Below are 20,387 nucleotides of genomic sequence, written 5' to 3'. Positions count from 1 at the left end.
TTATTAGAACGTGAGAGATTTACAGTGGCCGTTCACAAATCAAGGACCAAAATGTATTAAATGCCTACCGTTCACTCCTGTCCTGTGCTAAGCACTCAGAACTCGATGTAAAAACATATGGGGAAATGGCGAAGAGACAAATTTGCCACACACAAGAATTGCAAATAATTTACTAGATAACTCAAGCATCACTCCCCACTCGTGAGTCACTCGTGAGCCACAGGTGGCTCTATCAAAGAGCACAGTATGGAAAGGAGTAGGGGCTGGCAACCTTACAGTGAAGAGACCTGACCAACACTAACTCAGCCAGATGATCAAGGTCGCTATCAACAGTGATAAGACATGTTAATTTTATGTAGCCTAACCCCAGTCCACTCATTAAAAAAACCAGACAAAGCACAGTTACAAGACATTCAACAAAATATCTGACTACTCCTCAAGGCTGTCACAAGGTCACCAAAAACAAGGAAAGTCTGAGAAACTGTCAGAACGAAGAGACTAAGGAGACATGACAACTAAATATAATGTGGTAGATACTAGAACAAAAAAGGACATTAAGTAAAAATGAAACAAATCTGAATACTGTATGGATCTTGTAAAAAAAGCGGTTTAATCAAGATCAAATGTATTTCTTCCTTGGGCTTTTTTTAAAAATTAAATTTCTAAGCCTGCTCTATCAGAGAATGTCTTTTTTGTAACTATGAAATTCAGACATCAGCATAACTTGCATTTTGACCACATATGTTTCTTTAGAGCTAGAAACCTGGAATTACCTGCAGTGGGCAAAATATTTCTAAATTTTGGTTATTTGACTAAGCTCTTCAGTAGCTGTTTCAATTTGAATTAAACCTCAGTAAAATGTATGTTTTTACAAGGAAGTTAAAAGCCGTACCATCTTTATACTAAAAGAATAAAGATTTTTATTAAGCATTGTAAGTTGCATTCAATAGCCTTCAGATACACCACACCACAACCCATCTACAATCAGTCAAACCCAACAGCAGTTCATTCTTGCACAATCCATGAGTTAGGGCAAAACTCCCTTCAACTTACAGTAAGATCCTACTCAGGTCTTGCGGGCAGGGATTGGGGAATTACATCTCATTTCTGATCACTAATGTGTGATGAAGAGCATCAGGAGAATTATATGAAAACGAATAAGAAGTGATTCTGATTTCAAAGTACATTGTTTGGAAACATTAACAAAAACATCAAAATGATATAAGTATACCTGCTTCTACTAAATTCTTGATGGGAAAGTTCTCAAGAACAAGCAATTTGTTTCCTGCTACAGAAGGGGGGGTTGTTTTTTTTGTTTTTTTTTTTTAAAGATCAAAGGGATTTTTTTTGTTTTTCACAGAATTTCATATTTTGCTAATATGAAGGCATAAAACAGCAACAAAGAACAATAATGCATACAGCAGTGAATACACCAGGGTAATGTTGATATTCGAAACAGCTAGATAATTTGGGGGGTTTTAGAATAAATGCAACAGAGGTCAATAATCACAAAATTTTAAGGTTAGAGCAAGATCAGTCAATGACTAAACAGAGTTAACATCTTTTATAGGACTATTACTGATTATTAGCATTTTTGTTTTGCAAATGGGCACATACTGGTAAGAATGGAAGAAAGGACAATAACATGCATAATATTAACTACACACTTTAAAAATTATGAACCATGCAGAAGTTTAGCTCAAGTAGTAGCACTAATGGTCTACATCCGATTCAAAACCACATAGTTCATTGATCACAGATGCATGGTATTAAGTCACGAAAAGTTTCAGAACACAGTGTGTTGATTTTGAAAGGTCATTTGCATCTTCTATGATTTCAACTTTATCTTCATTTAACTTGCTTGTAAAGTATGTATGATGTACTGTATATTTAAAATCAGCAGAACGGCAATATTACTCTATAGTTTTTTTTAGTTTTGATAGTTGCACTTTTTTTTTAACACAAAAGAACCACATCAACAGTGATGAAATTTAAGTAAGAAAGAAAAACTGTGGTTGTGCCTAATTTCTTTCATAATCATAAAATCAAAGCCTTAGACAAAGCTTTCTTGTGAACAGTAATGCAAAATCAAAGATAATGGCATACATATGGTGCCAAATGCTAAAAATGATATTTTAAGCTATATATACTTAAAGACTGCCAAAATTTGTTTTCTTTATAGTTCAAGAAACACAGCTATAGGCTTTTGTCATTAACCAGTTTAAACTTTGTGTGTACTTCATTTTAAGTGTGGGAGTCAAATGCTCTTCATTTTCTTTCTCTCTTTTTGTTTTATTGTAGCATTTTGACTACAACTGGTTAAAACTAAAAATGTGTTGTTTAAATCTCTGATATCAAAGAGGGATCCGAATTTCCAAAGTCCTCATTTTTCTCTTACGGAAAGGAAAAAATGTACATAACTGTAGGCTCTCTTTCTCTCCAGATATTCCTAAATCCTTACCCTTCCAGCATCCTTCACCCTCTATAAAAAATAAGTTTACTCTTCTTTCTTTAAGACAGCTGCCTCCAGAGCATCAGCTCTACGGCAAGCACTGTCTGTACTTAGTGCATTTAAGTGAGGATTTGTATTGCACGTCTTAGAGTCATTGTTCAAGGCACTTTCCGAGTGGCTGGGGGTCCTGGTGTCGCCCGCGCTCCCATTCATCTGGGGAGCCGGCTTCTCCTCAGCCACCGCTCCGTTTTCAGCCAGGGACCCGTCTGAAGACACAGCGGAGGATTTAGATTCCCCGGATCTCGACTTCAGTTCTTTGGCCACTTCTTCTGCTGAAGCAGCATAAGGAGGCTTCCCCTATTTAAAATGAAGCACAGCAAGAGATAAGGCAGTTTTTGATAAACAGCGGGAGAGAGGAGACACCAGTTGAGGCCTGATGACACTCACTGCAGATTTAAAAACAGAACACAGCGAGTGCATGGCTGTATCTCTCATTGTTATATACTCTCTACCCTATGCATTTTATACTGTGTATACTCTCTATACATTCCATTACATACCCTATATCCTCCATAATCTATATTCTCTAAACTCTACATATTCTATTGTATACTCTATATACTCTCTATTCTATTATATACTCTATGAACTCTATTCTCGATATATTCTATTATATACTCCATACATTCTCTATACAGTTGACCCTTGAACAACATGGATTTGAACTACGCAAGTCTGCCATTATGTGGGTTTTTTTCAATAAACACATACTACAGTACTACATGATCCACAGTTGGTTGAATCTGCGGATGTGGAACTGTGGATATGGAGGAGGGCTGACTGTAAAGTTATATGTGGATTTTCAACTGTGCAGAGAGTCAGCATTGTCCAAGGGTCAACTATACTCTCTATACTTTACAATCTATATACACTCTATAATCTATCCACTCTATACATTCTATTTTTTACGCTATCCATTCTATCATCTAAATTTTCTATACTCTAAACATTCTATTATATACTCTATCCACTCTGTAGTCTATATACAGAGTGGAACTGGAGGTACCTATCACCCTTGCTTTAGAGACACCTTCTAGTACACCACGGGTTACCATGTTCCCATTTGGGCTCAGTTTTACACAGTGTCTTTTCATTTTAGTTTTCAATCCTATAGTTCAGAAACACTCAGGTAAACTTTTCTAGAAGTCAACACTACTGTCATTCTCTTGGAACCTTGAGAAACATAATTAATATAAAAATATAGGAGGGCCAAGAAGCGGAGAAAAATAATACTGAAGACTTCAAGTACATGCTTTCAAATCTCAAAACCCTCACTCTCTCGAGGAAAAGTCCACTTGCCAGACTAAACACACACTTGTGGCAGAGTATTGCCAGTGGTGATTAAGCAGTTCCCCCATGGGTGCCTGCTACAGGAAATGTGTTGGGGTGCCTGCTTATTAGGGAACCTCCCTACAGTTATGAAGGATGCAGGAAGACTAAGAAGGAAAGCCAGCCTGTACCTGTTTGGAAACAGACACTCCCTTCTCTCTACAGCTAATTCTTCCCATAAGCCTAGGCCACTGCAAGGAGTCCCCCACCACTATATGCACCACAAGCACAGGGCAGCACTGCCTCCTCTGTCCCACTGACACATCGTATCAGAACTGGCCCCATCAGGATGGCAACAACGGAGAGAGGAAGGCCAAAGACTCTTAGGAAACAAGCTGCCCTTCATCATCTGTCCTTCTCAAGGTGCAAGAATACTACTTTCACTTAAAAACAAGCAACAGGAAGTACCAAGGAATCCACACATTATGGCAATAAAAGATGGAACAACATCCCTAAGGACAATGAAATACATCAGAAAGGCATGTCAATAAAAGACCAAGACTGCTTCCTTTGATTTTACAACAGGCTGTGACAGGACAGGATGAGGAAGAAGAGCACAGATTAAACCCGGAAAAGCCATAAAGTGAGGTGAAAAACTTTGGGAAGAATTTAAAATAAAGAAAAAATAATTCCAGAAATGAACACTAAACTAGAAGAAACACCACCAAATAAACATCACAGTACCTGAAGGTGAAAGAACAAAATTTTTTAAATCAGAGAAATGAAGAAAGGGAAATGCAGATCAAAACCACAATGGGATACCATTTCATACCCACTAGGATGGCCAAACTCAACAACAGATAGTAGCAAATATTGACATGCATGTAGAGAATTGGAATCCTCATACATTGCTGATAGCAATGGAAAATGGTGCAGCCATTTTGAAAACAGTTTTTCAGTTCTTCAAATGCTTAAACACAGAGTTACCATATGACCCAGAAATTCACTCCTACATGCATACCGAAGAGAATTGAAAATGTGTAGTTAACAGTTAACAGTACTCTTATGAATTTGAAAGTTGTTAACAGTAGTTAACAACACGCTTATAGTTAACAGTACTCATATATTTGAAAGTTGCTAAAAGAGTATGTCTTAAAAGATATACTCATCACAAGATATACTCATCCCTTAAAAGATTTCTCATCACAAGAAGAAGAAATTTGTAATTATGTGTGGTGATGAATGTTAACTAGACTTATTGTGGTGATCATTTTGCAATAAATACAAATATCAAATCATTATGCTGTACACATGAAACTAATATATTATACATCAATTACATCTCAATAAAACCAGGGGGAAAAAAACCAAACTTGTACATATATGTTCATAGCAGCATTATTCATAATAGTTAAAAAGTGGAAACAATCTAAATGTCCATCAACTGATGAACAAGTAAACAAAATGTAGTGCACCTATACAATGAAGCATCACTCAGCAATAATACAGAATGAAGTCCTGGTATGGGGCACAACATGTGCATTTATATGAAATGTACAGAGAGCAACTCCAGACAGAAAGCAGATCCACCAGAGACTATGGGGGTGGGATGTATGACTGCTCATGGATAAGGGGTTTCTTTTGGGGTGATGAATGTTCTGGAATTAACGGTGATTGCGTATGACCTTAGGAAGAGACTGAATTGTACACTTTAAACAGGTGAATTGTATAGTATATGAGTTACATCTCAAAAAAGAAAGGAAGAGACGAAAAGGAATCAAGAGTGTGCCTAACACTGAAGACAGACCCAGAAGGACTAGTACAACGGGAGCACCAGAGAGGAAAACAAAGCAAAGCAAAAGAACTGAAATGAAAAACTAGTAATTCAAGAAAATTTTCTGACATAAAACAAATTTGAAATTGCATTTGGAAAGAAAGCATTGCATACTGAGTGCATTGACCAAGAATGACCAGCAGCAGGGCATGTCACTAAACTTTGATGGAAAAAAGAAAACAATTTAGGCATTTAGGCCAAAACAGCAAACGACTTCAAAGGGAAAGACAATTCAATTATTATTGGTCTTTAACAGCGAAGCTTTATAACAGAAGAAAATCAAATAATGTGTAAGTCACTTGAGAAAATGTGAACCAATATTTCTAATTGCTAGGAAAATAAACTGTTTTCAAATTAAACACTGTTTTCCTAAGTCTTCCCTAGGAACCCACTAAAGAAAGAGCCTTAGAGGGACAAAATGGACCAGCAGACTCAAGGCTGATGGGGCACGGGACACAGTTATCTACAAACCCCGGACAAATGTGGCTGAAAGGAGTATACTTTGGACAATGTAGACAATAGTAGCAAAGCTATTTTTCAAAACTGTGAGGATGATGGGGGAAAACGGGGGAAGCATATACCAACATTTTCTTTTTAATTGTTTCCAGTGATTGTGCTGGTGATGGAAGAATTAGCTATTCCTAGCAGACTGTGTATGCAATGTGGGATGAAGTAAATAATGAGTTATGGGATGTTCTAATTTAATCATCCTCTGGGTTCTTAGGAACCAAGATTCTCAGGAGGGAAGAAAAGACATACTGATATAAACAGTAAAGGTTAAGTCAAATTCCTGAAATCCTAAATTTGAATTAGAGGAGTCAGTTTAATTAGGGAGGAAAAAATCAGCAGACTACATGTATATATGTTTGTGTGTGCATAGTATACGTGAGTGTGCATGTGTACACCTTTTCCCTCTAGCTCTGTTCACAGGAAAAGCCTAGAAATGGTGATTTGGTGCAGGAGAAAGAACATAGAGATGTAACAGAAATGAGACTAAATAAAAGCTTATAGTCCTCAGTTTGAACCAGAAACATCGGTGTGAATTCATAAGGATCATACCTTTAAAAAATACAATAAAAAGGCATATCGGTTGTGTGTGTGTTTACATACATAAAGAAACAGGACTCTGTGTGTCTATGTACACAGAACACTAGGAACAATGACTGACCCTATGGCAGCCAGGGTCCATTGGTGCTCCTACTTGAAATGCCATTTCTCACTAAAGAAACTGAGAAACTAAGAGAAACGATTGTCACTGGTCTGCTGGGCTGGGTGATACACCAGATAAGAAGCTACTGAAGACTAGAGGTCACGGCAAAGGGCCCAGTGACCAAGGATGGCTGAGGTGAGCTACAAAAAACCATGTGTTGACCTAGTTCCTGTAAGGGCTGTAATACTCAGGCACCAAATAGAAAGCAATGGGAAGCATCTTTTTATAAAAATACCCCAATAAATAAAGAAAAAGAAATGACTGAATGAGAATATCTTCATTTTGCAATCTGCCGTATATGAATGGATTAACAGGTCCTAACATAAAAACAGATAAGCAGACATGAAAGCACACACTACAGTCTTGCCACAGGGACAAACCGAAGTCCGATGCAGCATCCAGATCTAGCTACCAGCGGGCAAGAAAGGTCAGAGCCACATGGGGAACGGTACCATGAGTATGAGCGTGCACTTGGCAAAAACCAGAAGTCTGTAGGTGAAATAACCTGGGTTGTCCTTCAATAGATAAATGAAGGAAAAGAAAGGGAGGGAGGGAAAACTGCTAATTCAGAGAGACTTAGAAGACATAGCAAACTATAAGAAAATGAACACAATTCAACATCAGTGTCTACGAATGCACACGTGAGTGATAAAACCAGAAAGAGACAAGGGAGAAATAACTGAGTGTAAAACTCCAGGGTTGTAGTTATTTTGTGCAGAGGGAGGCAGAAGGTTAGTGTTGGGATGGGGCCCGTGAGGGGCTCTTGGTATGGCTGGGAAAATGCTATTCATCACACAGGTGATGGCTACATGGCTATTTGACTTATAACTCATTAAGCTACATTTGTGTGTGTGTGTGGTTTTTGGTATCTAGGATTTATATTAAAATAAAAATAAAAGTGCTTAAGCAACATAGGGACACATATTCCCCACTACCAGCTTAGGAAAGGCCCCTGTATCCACCATGTATGACCATAACGTACAAACAGAGGCATTTTTATAGGATGAGCTCTGGAGAACCAGTAAGAATAAAGTTCTCCTCCCTCTTGTAAACCTGTCGAGAGGCCGAGAGTGCCTCTAGCTCAAAAGGGCATTTTGGTGAAGGCTGAGGAAGGTCAGGGTGGGGCTACAGGAGAGCCAGAATGAGCTGAGTACCACCCCCTTGCTGGATGCTGTGCTGCAAAGAGGGGCTGCCTGGGCCTGCTTTCAGGAAAGAGACTGCCTCTGCACTTGACTTGCTTGATGTATTTCATCAAAACAGAAGCTACCAAGACGCTAAGATCACCTGGAAAGGGCAAAAGTTTTATTTTCTCTTGGCCAAGTAAGCTTCCAAATATGGGTTATTAATAAATGAGTCACAAGAGTATATTCCTCTTAATGTTTACAAGGATACTATTGGAAAAAAACCTGTGTACTTTGCATAATTCAGTAAGTGAGACAACATAATACGTTGTTAGGGCTGATTGGTGTTTTTAAAAGTTTGTTCTCAAGGGAAGTTCATCAGAATCCAGGTCCTAGAATGGAACAGCCAAAGCGGAAGTTCTAGCTCTTTCATGAAGACAGACGTGACTTTATTTTCTCATGAGCTGATCCTTTCAGGGAAGAGCTAGTCAAGATGGTCCAGGAGGAGAAAAAGATGCACTGTTCCAGGATTTAAAGTCACAATTTTCTTTTAAATCCTAAATGTGATTTACCTACATAATGTTTTATAATATAAACAGCATTAATAGCTCCTGGATTATTCTCATCTAAATTCCTATGTAAAGCATGTGAACACGAGATCAAGCTCTCTTTACCACTAATGATGCTAAAATGATCTGGGTCTGAGGGAATGTACATTTGGTAAGCACCATGTGCCGCTATTGTGTTAGAAGCTCAATAGCTACAGAAACATTCCGACACCCCTCCTGTCTGGACACAGGCACTGAAACACTGGCCTGGGACGATCAGGCACTCAGGAATGAACTGGCACTAGCACTATGTTGTGTTATTACCTGAATCGCACCCTGGTTTTTATAGCCTCTGCCATAGTACCTTCCACCTCTTCCAAATGTTCTGATCACTGGAGTGGAAATAACTCCTCTTGGACGCCTAAACACATAAAAGAAGACAAAAACAGACTTGAATCTGTTACAGATAACATTAAAACATTTAAAATAATATCAAATGGATTTAAAGGTGTCTAATCTATGCTATAGGAAGCACACTTTATTAAATCATGGTCACACCAAAGATTTAGTCCAAGTAATCAATTTATTGTTTTGGTACATATCCAGTGTATTCAATTTTTTAAATAATGCACTTCAAAAATGTTCTTTTTAAAAAAAACATTAAAAAATGGTTAATTGAGTAATTTTTGGATAATTATTTAATACTGGTTTAAATAATTACATAATGCTATATATAATGGAATCCTATACAACCACTAAGAATGATGTTAAAGAAGAATGTATTTAATGATGTAAAAATGTTCCTAGTAAACTCATGATTAAAGTAACAAGTAAGAGGCTGTTTTTTTAAGTTTATACAAATACACTTTCATTGTTCAGAACTTACCCTCTTGCTGGTCCTCCAACAGAAACTACCTGTAGGGGGAAAGGCCCACGGCCTCCACGGCCCCGTCTGCTCCCAGCCCAGTGGCCAACCACGGTGCCAGCTATTTCTAGCTTCCCTCCCTGAGAAGGTATAGGTTGGATTCCTGCACAAAAGTAGATGAAAAAAAATCTTTACAATCACAGGACTAACAAAGAGAAATAAGCAAGCAATTTCTTTTCAAATGTGGTTTCCATTTCATATGAAGCCCCTTTCTCTTGCTTTGTGAAGACTTGTTTATTATGTGAACTATCTATGTGCACAAGTTTGATTTTAATGGTTTTATTTTTAAGCTGTTGTTAAAAATACACCTGAAAGTAAGACAACTGTGTTGGCTATTTAAAGAACCCATGACAACTGAAACAGGTTACAACTGCAAAATGAGCACGGCTGTTAGGTAGAAATAGATCCAATAAAGTATTGGGTACATATGGCACACCTTCTATATTACCAAGATGGAAATCTGCAAACTCAGAATGTCTTTCTCTTTGAGTAATTACTTTTAAGTTTACTACCTTAACTAAACATTACAGAAATTAATCAGTAAAGCTAGCCTGTTACTTCTTATTGCATTATTAAATGATAATTTCCTTAGGCAGGGTTACAAATATTCACTGTATTCACTAACTTCTATTAATTACTGGTAGCCTGCATATTCTAAGGTTTTCTGACTTACCTAAGAAAATCCTCAAACAATTAGTTTGTACCAAAATTTCTGATAAAAACAAAACAGAACCTCAAGCATCTTCTTTTCTGGCACATGGAATGGATTATAATAAATTCTCCATCATCTTGGTATTAGCCATGATGATTAACAGCCAGGTAGCGCTGTTCAACAAAATCTACAACAAGCCTTACATTTGCTAGTGGCCACATTAAAAAAGTACAAAGAAACACATGAAATAAATATTAGTAATGTATATTTTAGGGAGTTCCCTGGCAGTCTAGTGGTTAAGACTCTGCACTCTCAATGCTGGCGGCATGGGTTCAATCCCTGGTCAGGGAACTGAGATGCCACATGCCACATGGTGCAGCCAAAAAAAAATAAAGTATATTTTATTTAACCCAATATACCCAAATTAACATTAATTTCAACAATGTAATCAATATAAAAAACAACTACTAATGAGACATGTTGCATTCTTTTTTCTGTATTAAGTCTGTAAAATTAGATGTGTGCTTAGGACACAGCTCAGTTTGGATGAGCCACAGTTCAGGTGTTCGAGAGCCACATGTGGCCAGTGACTACTACACTGGACAGCACAGATCCGGATTCCAGACACAATTTGGTGGAAGTTAAGAAGCAGGTTCCTCTTGTCATTTCAGACTAAAAAACCACTTCTGACCAAACAGTGTCCATAGTCAGAACTCCCCCCTCCTGCCCTCCCTGCCACCACAGTATTTTATCACAACTGCAGGCCAGCATAAGTTTCCAGGTAAGGGTTGCAAGAAGCTGAAGCCGATTGTGAAGCAGAGAACACACGTTACTGTGCACTGCATAATGCACAGTAACAGGAGGAAAAGCACCCTGGACAGCCGGGAGAACCAAGGGGAGGCAGGAGAGGGGCATGCAGTAGGAGAGGAGAAGTGGCTCCTACAGCTACAGAGAGAGGGCAGCATTCATCTGTAAGAGTCTTACTGCTACAAAAGATGTCTCTAGGTAGCTTCCATAAGTACACAAGTAACTGAGCTGGAAAAATATTCCCGGTCAAGAAAGGCTTGCCTATCCTAAAAGTTCTTCAAAATTGTATTTGAGTAATCCTGTAATGTAGACTTGATAGCCATGTTTAGATCTGCAGTCCCAAAATGTGGGATTTATGACAAAGTCACAAGTCATAGGCTTCAAAGTACAGCAAAATCACAAGATAGTATTTTAAGACTAAATGTTAAGACTTTTTCTCTCCCTCACAAGCCTAATACAAATAAGAAGAGAAGCAATGGGAATTTAAAATAGACTATTTATATATCTGATAGTAGATCTTTCTTTAAAAATGTTTCTATGAAACAAACTGTGATAAAGTTTTTTATGCCAAGAATTGTACAATGCCCTTATAATCTTCTATACAAGCATCATCCTCTTTACCCAGAGGGGGCTGTTAGGGAATACGACAGGAAAAAAAATCACTGGGTATTACTGGGCAGCCTGGTCTATCACAGGGGACAATGGTTAGGGGGTCAGGTGCACAGAAGAAGGGCTGTGTGTGAACACACGCTGGCCCCTCTGGAAGGCAGAGAAGGGCCACAGCAAAGCTGCTGCAGAGACCTGGGGGCAGGCAGAGGCTGGGAGAAGAGCAGCAGTGAATGCCGGAGTGGGACCTATCAGGAAGGATATGGTGCTGGAGTCAGGACAGATGAGGAGGAAGAAGAGCCAGAAGAAGCGGGAAGCTGCTGGCGGACAGAAGCTCTAGGAGGAGGTGTGGCATAATTACCGCCCTGTGACTTGCTAGTCCTGCTGCTGTCACTGCCTGAGAAGGCTCCACAGTGTCCTGCTGCCGTCGCCACGCGGAAGGCACGGTAAGCGCCTGTCGCTACAGTTTCCCCATAGGGGCCTCCAAAGCCACAGACTCCTGTGGGACCCGGGTGGAGAGAGATGGGAGAAGCCATGAGGAACTGGGTTCAGGGAGAGCCACCAGTGGGCTTTCAGGCAGAGCAACCCCCATGTCCTTCAGCTGTTGTTCTTACACCATCAGCTGCCAGGGAGGAGACTCCTGACCCCTCTTGTCACCAACAACACTGAAATGTCGCCTTGCCTGCTCCTGGAGGAGCCTCTGGAGACCGAACACTATTGCTGTGGGCTCTGCAACAGACTTGGGAGGTGGCCTTAGGGGAGGAGAGCTCCGCTGACCCCACACGTGAGAAAATCTTAAATCACAAACGTGAGCAGAGTTTTCAGCTACAATGACCAATGTTAAAATCTTATCTCTGCAACAGCTTTTGTAGTTCCCGCTCCCTTTCCCATACAAAATCTCTTTCGGGATCAAGTTTGCTCCTTTCTAATGTAAAGAGATGTTGCTACGAACTTCATAACTAAGCCTGTCAATTATTGACAAGGTCTCAACACAGCAAGATATTGCCCACTAAGGCGGCCTGCACGCTGTACGTGCATCTGTCTCCCCACTCTAGCAAGACCCTACATACAGTGGTGGACACACTCACCTGTGAAGCCCCGCCCTCGGCCCTGTGCTGGTGGGACGGGCCCGAAGTGCCGTGGGTACATGGAGGTGGGGTAGAAAGGCAGCGCCGCTGGCGGTGGGAAGGGGAGCGGGTGGCTCTGCCGGGAGAAGTTCAGCCCTTCCAGGATGCTCTGCCGCATCTTTTCTACCTTGGCGGCTTGCTCGGCCTGGAAGTCAAGGACTGGCATGTGAAAACTTCATTCACAAGGTTTCAATTGAATTGGAAAGAACAGGAAAGAAATGAGACATGCTGACCACTGTGCCATGCCTATATTTACCCATAAATAACAAAGTCACAATCTGCTCAGTGACACTTGTTTACAGAATGCAAACATGACCCCAAAAGCAAAAATGCAAAAAAAAAAAAAATTAACAGATACCTCTTCATCTCATAATCTTTATCTTATAAAACAAGAATTTAAATTTCTTTCTCAGCATATCTTCAGGTGAGAAACATTTACTATAAAGTTTATTAACTGAAAATGAATTTGGTTCTCAAAATTAATGACTAAGTCCAGAGAGATCATGCTCACAGCATTCCTTCCACTTGTGGACCAGGGGGTATATGATGCCTAGTTCACATCTTTAAAATTTACTTTCCTATCAGTTTAATTTTAGGTCAGGTATTTACTGTATTTTACAGAGAAGGAACTGAGGCACAGACTGATAGATGCTTTTTAAGGGAAGCCTGGAGTTCTTTGAGACTGGCCAGGACAACAGCCCAACTGATCTGTCTGTGGGGCTGTCTGTGAGATGACTGTTCAGTAACCTGCACAAATGTGGACAATACAACTTGTGTATGTCAAATTCCACTGTGAAAAAACATCAGAAACGTTCAACTTGAGTGTCTTTTGTTAATAAATACATAAATATATACACCAGCAACCAATCTTTAATCAGAGAAATTGAAAATCTGCTTACTCTGTAAATCTGTCTTTAGACTGAGCTTGACTAAAGCAGCACGTGGGAGAATGCATGTTTTGTAGTCTAAGGTTAAAAAGCTTGCAGCACATGTGAGCTTCTTTTACACAAAGGGACAAGATAACCTCATAACCTACTTCACTTTATTTTTAAATCAGGATTTTTAAAAAGTACAGTCAATCCTCATTATTCATGAGTTCCACATCTGCACACTTACCCACTTGCTAAAATTTATTTGTAACCTCAAAATCAGTACTCCTGGCATTTTCATAGTCATCTGAAGACATTTGCTAAGTGGGATAAAGTTTGAGTTGCCACCTGAGCTTGAAGAAGATACAGCATTGCCTTCGTGTTTCAGCTTTTATACTGTAAACGTGTGTCCTATTCACTGTCTCCTTAGTGCCACATTTTTCGTGTTTTTGTGAATGATTTTGCTGTTTGAAACGGCCCCAAGAGCAGTGCTGAGTACTGACTAGTGCTCCCAAGTGCTAGGCTGTGATGTGCCTTACAGAGAAAATGCACGTGTTAGTTAAATGAGCTTTGGTGAGGCTGAGTTATAGTGCTGTCGGCCATAAGTTCAATGTGAGTGAATTAACAATATATATGCATTAAGAAGTATTTAAACAGAAACACATGTAAAACAAGGTTATGTATTGACTGGTTGAAGAATATAATGTGACGGGAGGCTTGCAGGAACCTAACCGTGTATTTCCCCTAAGAGCAAAGGTTCAGTACTTGCTAATTCAGTGTTCAAGGCGAATATATAGAATATAATTACCGTGAATAATGAGAACCAAGTGAGCTTGGGCACTGAACTGGCATTTAGTTACACACTGGGAGGGGCCCAATCTAAATCAAATTCCTGTCGCACAGGCTCATTACAAATTCGGTAGGAAAGACGACAGATTAGCCAGTGAGTGTTATTTCATTCTGGCTGGAGGTGGCCATCCGCTCCTCCCTGCCCCACTCAGCCTGCTTTCTTGCAACTGACCTGACCATCACAGAGGTCGATGAGTGGGGTCTTTTCCCGGCTTGCTTTGAGGAGTTTGGACTGGAAGAGCTTCCCGTCAAAATACATCCAAGGACAGCAGTGTTCCCAGGGCACTGGCTGGCCACACGCGTCGTTCGCAAACAGGGCCATGTCCACGCCACTCATGAAGAGAGCTGACAGCTGAATGCCGCGGGGGTCGAGGTTCTCAATCTTTAAATGGAAAAGAGTGATTTCTATGGAGTAAGAGTACTACAGTATCCAATTCTTGCAATGTCTGACTACAACTCTCCACAGGTAATGAGCACACCCCTCAACCAAATCCCCCCTAAGCAGTCCTATCACTACCTTACTTTTCTGAACAGAAAGACTTATGTTATTTAACAAATATAAATTTAAGAGACTGTTTTATAAACATACTGAAATATTTCAATTTGGAATTTGTAAAGAGTTACACAAGTAAAAAGTAATACTGTATTTAAGGTGGACACATGACAAAGTAACAAATTATTAATAGTCTCCTTAGCAGTTAAGAAGCCCACAATTCATTCACGAAATAAAATTTTACACTGAAGATTCTAAACACTGGTAATATATTAACAGAAATGTTGTAAAACGGAATATTCTATTAAGATTCTGCATTTTTCAAGCAGTTATCTTAAAAAATTACTTGGTGTAATTTCATTCTTAAGTTTGTACTTTATGTTTACATTATTTTATATGTTAATGTTTTAGATAGCAACTTATTAATGAGACTGTCAAAATGTTTTAGGAGAAATGGATAGCTTATAAATGAAAGAACACAACAGCAAAAACATTGTATTTGAACCATGCAGACTACCAGAATCTAAAGACTTGTATCTGTGGGTTCTTCTCACTCAGTCATTAGTGCTGTGAGCCTTCCTTTGTACACGCAGCCCTTTCTTCTAGCATCTAACGTGTAGGATAAGAAACACTGACAAATACAGTCAACTCTTGATTATCTGTGAAGGACCTTGTTTGTGGATTATCCAGGACTGAGTTTTAACTGTCCTGGTTTCTGTCTTCCCACCTTCCACACTTATTTTCTAAGGTGATGGTATCTTGAGAATGCAGTCTTTATGGGTACCAAACTAAGCAATGCCTAATTGTGGCAGGTAAACTGGCTTTTCATTAAAGATAAAAAAGATGACTCCAGTGCCAAATACTAATGAACTTATGATTATCTGATGTTTTGTGCTGTCAGCGTCAACATTCCCCATTATCAGCTAACACTGTGTTTTCCAACCCCGCCGCTTTTTTTTTTTTTTTTTTTTTTTTAATTTGAAGTCAGTGCAGTAAAGAACTTCCTGAACTGAACCTGGAGAAGTCTGTCCACCCCTCCCAGCCCACCTCCGCTGGCTCCTGCTTCTCTAATGTAGTGTCAGAAAAGGGAACTAATAAACATGTTCAGTTGAGGGCAGGTGGGGTCAGGATGATAGAATTAGATGCCTTTTTACATTTATGAGCAGAAAGGGGAGAGAAAGAGGGTCAAAATGGAAAAAAAAAAAAAAGTCACCTAACTTACTTAGATCCCCACCGGCCTTGCCTTTCTCTGCACTGCAGAAAGGAAGGGGAAACTCCCTTCTTCTGAGTCCTGAGGCAGAAAGAGGGAGTTTCTCCTCCCTAAACACTGACGCTGTGGGAAAGTGGCACAGCAGCGATACCAGCCCAAGCTTGGAGGCTGCCTGTGCAGAAACCCATCCCCTGGCCCCTCTGCAGGGACGATGGCAACCGGGCCTCTAGCCACTCTCTCACTGTCAGCCCACAGCCTTCCAGGCCAGAGGAGGGAGGACCAGGTCAAGGCTGAGGGGAAGGGAACGATGACGCTGATGCTGCTCTAAAGACGTTTGCTTTATAACAAAGTGCCAGCAGGGTCCATCTGGTGAAATCCGATACTGTTCTGTCATTTCTTAGTCACTGGTGGTGTTGGTCATATCCACCCTTAGTCCTTATTTAACTAATATAGCTCAAAACCATTTGGGGCAGATGGCCATCTGAGTGCTGAGGCTAAGAAATGGGAGCCGGTGCGTGGAACACAGAAGCACCTTAGTTAGAACAAGTAACCTCCCAGTGAGCGGATGGGAGGAATGGATAAATCTACATTATCCATACACACATATATTTATTTTAAATGGCCTCATCATTAGTTGAAGAACTACGTTTTTATGGGTTTAAAAAATGATTTTCAAGTCAATTTGTTTTAGAAATAACAACTACCATTAATTCAATAGAGAAAAATTCTTAAAATAAAAACTGCCTAAATAATGTGAATAAAATCTCAATTGCTGTGTGGATTTCACTTCATTCAAAAAAAATTTTAATTACTTTATGTGGTGTTTTATATTTCATTCCCTAAATGTTAATTACACACATAATACTATCTAATATTTATGGGGCAATTAATAAATATGTATCAGACACCACTCTAAGTACTTTTCCATATTTTATTTCATTAACATCTCAACAATCTCATGTATGATACTGCTGTTAGTACTCCATTTCATAGATGGAGAAACTGAGTCACAGAGAGCTCAAAGTCACAAAACTGATCTGGTGGCACCAGAATCTGAACCCTTGATCATAGAAATGGTTGCAATATTCACATTCCAACCTCATTCTCTTATACCACATAAGATAAACTATTCACCATTATTCAAAATTCCTCAACTAGAAAAATAGTGACAAAATTTTATGATCTTACAGGAAATACAAATATGGAATGTATCTCTGGCCAATTAGTTCAAGAACCAAATTCCAGTGAGGTTACTTGGTCCAACTTCTAATTACTGGGCAACAGACTCTTACTTTGATTTGTCATATTTACCTATACGCACAACAATTCTTACAGGTATTACAGACATGCTGCACGTCCCTACTACTGTCTTTAAAGCTCTTCATTTTCCATCTTTTAATTCTGCACTTGGCATGTGAAACTGTTAAAAGAATTTAAGGCAATTATAGAGATGTCAAAAGCAAGGGAGAAAGAAACTGGATAAATATTAAAACTGTGCAAAGGTCCTTCTCCTCATCCTTCACCCGCCCTCCTCCAAACACAGCGTCAGTGCTGATTTTACCTTAGTCATTATGTTTGTGCTGGTAACCTAAGAGAAACGCCACAAAAATAAACCAGGGAAAAAGTGAAGGCCGTCAATCATTGTCATGGATCCTCAAGGAGCCACACAGAACACTCAACTGTTCAGGGTCGTGGCAGGAGGACAGAGACTGGACAGATGAAACTCTTGGAAATTCATTTAAACCAACGGTTTCAACATCTTTTCCCACCAAACCTCCTATCAGAATAGCCATCAAGAGGCCAAACTGTTCAAAATTAGGTCTTTTCTTTCTCTTCTCCTATTTATTCTCAAAGCATACAATGGACAAAAATGGGAGAAGAAAAACAGGATCTGGGCAATCCACAAACTGGATAATGGCCCCTAAAACAACAACAAAAATCAAGAGTTGACTATATCCTCAACAGGAAAATGGTATTTTATAGAAAAGCATCGTCATTGCTTTTGAAATATCAAAACAACTTTAATGGTTAAGTGAAAAAGCAATTTTGAAATTTACTTTTCTATCACTGAATTTTGGGACCCTCAGTCTCTGCATAGGGATTGTTGTTCATTTAAATAATGATTATTCCTATCAGTTCTCAATCTGATAGCTGAGAGGATCTCTGATCTTAAAAAAACCCCAACTATCTTTCCCCACAATGAATGCTGTTATCTTCCCTTCCAGCTCTTTCAGAATTTACGGTGCTCGTGAATGAAGCACTAACGATGCAGGCTGTCCTTGGTGAAAGGAACACAGACCTCCAGACCAGCAAGACCCAAAGGGATAGTGGTGGGCTTGAAGTAACTGCACATAAAATGGGTCTTTCTAAACACAGCTCTAGAAACGCCTGGCTTTAGATGAAGAATCAGGAGAAAATTATGAAAGCACTAAGACCTCAAAAGAACCAAAATGAAAGCTTAGAGTGCGACTGTCTTTCAAAAGTTATATCCTATGTGTTGATCCAAAAATGAAAAGGATATGGGAGAAGATGAACTTTGAGTAAAAGCAAGTTGATGGTGAATAAGGCTTGGTGGGCATACCTGATACCTGGCGGTCTGATTTTCAGAACTGGGATGTCAATACTGATGTAATAATCTAAATAAGAGAAACAGGAAGTAGAGGTAGAGGGATGGCACCACACTCTAGTAAAAGTATTTACAACACCCCTGAGCACAGTCTGCTGATGAAGATGGTGGTGATGGCACCACACGCTAGGACACAGGGAGGGAGAGCCTGCACTTAGTACCAGCCTCTCGGGGGGACACCCGGCCAAATAATCTAGAATGAAAACTTAAATTCAAAACCATTAAAAAAAAATAATTTCTGCCTAACAAACAGAAAAGCTTACACTACAAAGAATACAATTTGAGGTAGATTCTCCTAAGTTTGGTTGTCTTTAGTTTTAGCTTGTTTCAAAGTCATCAGAAGCCTAAGGCGACCACAAATGACAGGGGCTCCACACAGTTCAGGGTCAACACCGGATTACTGAATTTAACTCAGTAATTTAGGGGAAACCAGAGATTTATTGAGCCCCAACAGTAGAATACTGAAAACCCATCAAATGAGCCTAAAACTCTTCTGCAGGGAAAGAACGCCTTCATAAAGAATGGCAAAAAGATCTAAAAGTGAAGGCGATTTTGTCAAAAGAGATTACTTGATTACAAATCAAATTTTGTAAAAAACAAACAAAAAACACAAACAACAATTTAAAAAAAACCAAACCAATGGCAAAGAAAAAAAACAAAACCCTGTACATTAAAAAGAAAAGGCAGATCCACTAATTTAGCTAACTCTGAAAAGTCTTGAATTTTCTAAAATTTAGTGTAGAAATTAGAAAGCGAGTACAGCCATGTGGACACAGTGACTAATAAAAGTGCACTGAAAAGATAAGCACACCAAAAAATCAGGTGACAACATGGAGAAAATTAATACTGTCAAAACAATTAAAGAAAAAAAGGAATACTAGAAGGGAAAATTAAAAGGAATACGATGTTAAATGCTGACTAAAAGGGCACAGGGATGATGACATAACATTGTTCTTCAAGTGGTTTTTTAAAAAGGGATTTACAATACTAGGAGGGCAAAGACTATTTTTTAGAGAAAACGAATGTTGTATTTAGGAACAACAGAACGAAACAAGAAAAAGAATCCTGGCCAGATGTTAGTAAATTCTTAGGACCAAGCCCTCCCAGGGTTTGGGATCCCCACCTGAAATAAAAGGCAAGTTTATTTCCTGATGTGGAAAACAAGAATAAACACCCATTGGTAAACAAGGGGAAATCTTTATCGGACAAAAGTAGACTTGACTGTTTCCATAACCGGGAAGGAAATTCCTTTTGCCCTGAAGGCTCTAAGTTCATGTCATTATTATTACTAGTTTAGTGCACTGAGTGACTCCTCGGTGAGGTCAGCTGTGTCTCACAGAACTCCAAAACAAGACTTCCCAAAACAAGGAATGAGGCTTGTCAATTACCTTGAGCTCCTGCAGCTGATCAGGCTCATAGAGTTTGGGGGACAACGCCTGTGCCAGGAAGGCATCCAGCTCCTGGCGACGCAGAATCCGTGCTCCAGGCCATTGCACCATATACCTACAGCGGGTAGACAGAGAAGGCCTGGTGTCAGGATGGAGCAGTCACCAGTCACATGCATAACCTGGTGTTCAGGTTCTAAGGAGACTCAGGATGACACAAGCTAAGGAGGCCTATATGGATTTCTTACCCAGCTTTTCTATTTTCACTGGATGATGCCAATTACAAGTGAAAACCTAATCATCATCTGGGCTGATCGGAATGTTCAGAGTAATTAAAAATAACA

The 20,387-nt window shown here is 39.4% G+C and overlaps 1 protein-coding gene across 3 annotated transcripts in view; it reads right to left on the bottom strand.

Moving 5' to 3' along the window:
* Positions 1 to 896: 896 nt before the first annotated feature.
* The window catches only part of FAM120A (family with sequence similarity 120 member A), a 104,570-nt gene continuing 85,079 nt past the window's right edge, over positions 897 to 20,387 (bottom strand). The window contains exons 12-19 of one of the 3 annotated variants that reach the window (XR_010841915.1): positions 20,047 to 20,161; positions 18,614 to 18,668; positions 14,502 to 14,711; positions 12,573 to 12,756; positions 11,846 to 11,983; positions 9,381 to 9,522; positions 8,819 to 8,915; positions 1,331 to 2,809 (exon numbers count right to left, since the gene is read on the bottom strand). Coding sequence is in view for 2 of the 3 variants with exons in the window: in XM_059072922.2 (XP_058928905.1) it covers positions 2,498 to 2,809; positions 8,819 to 8,915; positions 9,381 to 9,522; positions 11,846 to 11,983; positions 12,573 to 12,756; positions 14,502 to 14,711; positions 20,047 to 20,161 (1,198 nt within the window). In the remaining variant the exon portion in view is untranslated. Of the gene's footprint in view, positions 2,810 to 8,818; positions 8,916 to 9,380; positions 9,523 to 11,845; positions 11,984 to 12,572; positions 12,757 to 14,501; positions 14,712 to 18,613; positions 18,669 to 20,046; positions 20,162 to 20,387 lie in introns of all 3 variants that reach the window. The other 2 variants (XM_059072922.2, XM_067041162.1) reach the window with 2 other exon arrangements.

Source organism: Kogia breviceps, chromosome 8 (genome assembly GCF_026419965.1).
Source record: "Kogia breviceps isolate mKogBre1 chromosome 8, mKogBre1 haplotype 1, whole genome shotgun sequence".
NCBI classification, from domain to species: Eukaryota; Metazoa; Chordata; class Mammalia; order Artiodactyla; family Physeteridae; genus Kogia; species Kogia breviceps.
The sequence above is the reverse complement of the archived record's forward strand: the minus strand, read 5'-3'. Positions and strand labels throughout refer to the sequence as shown.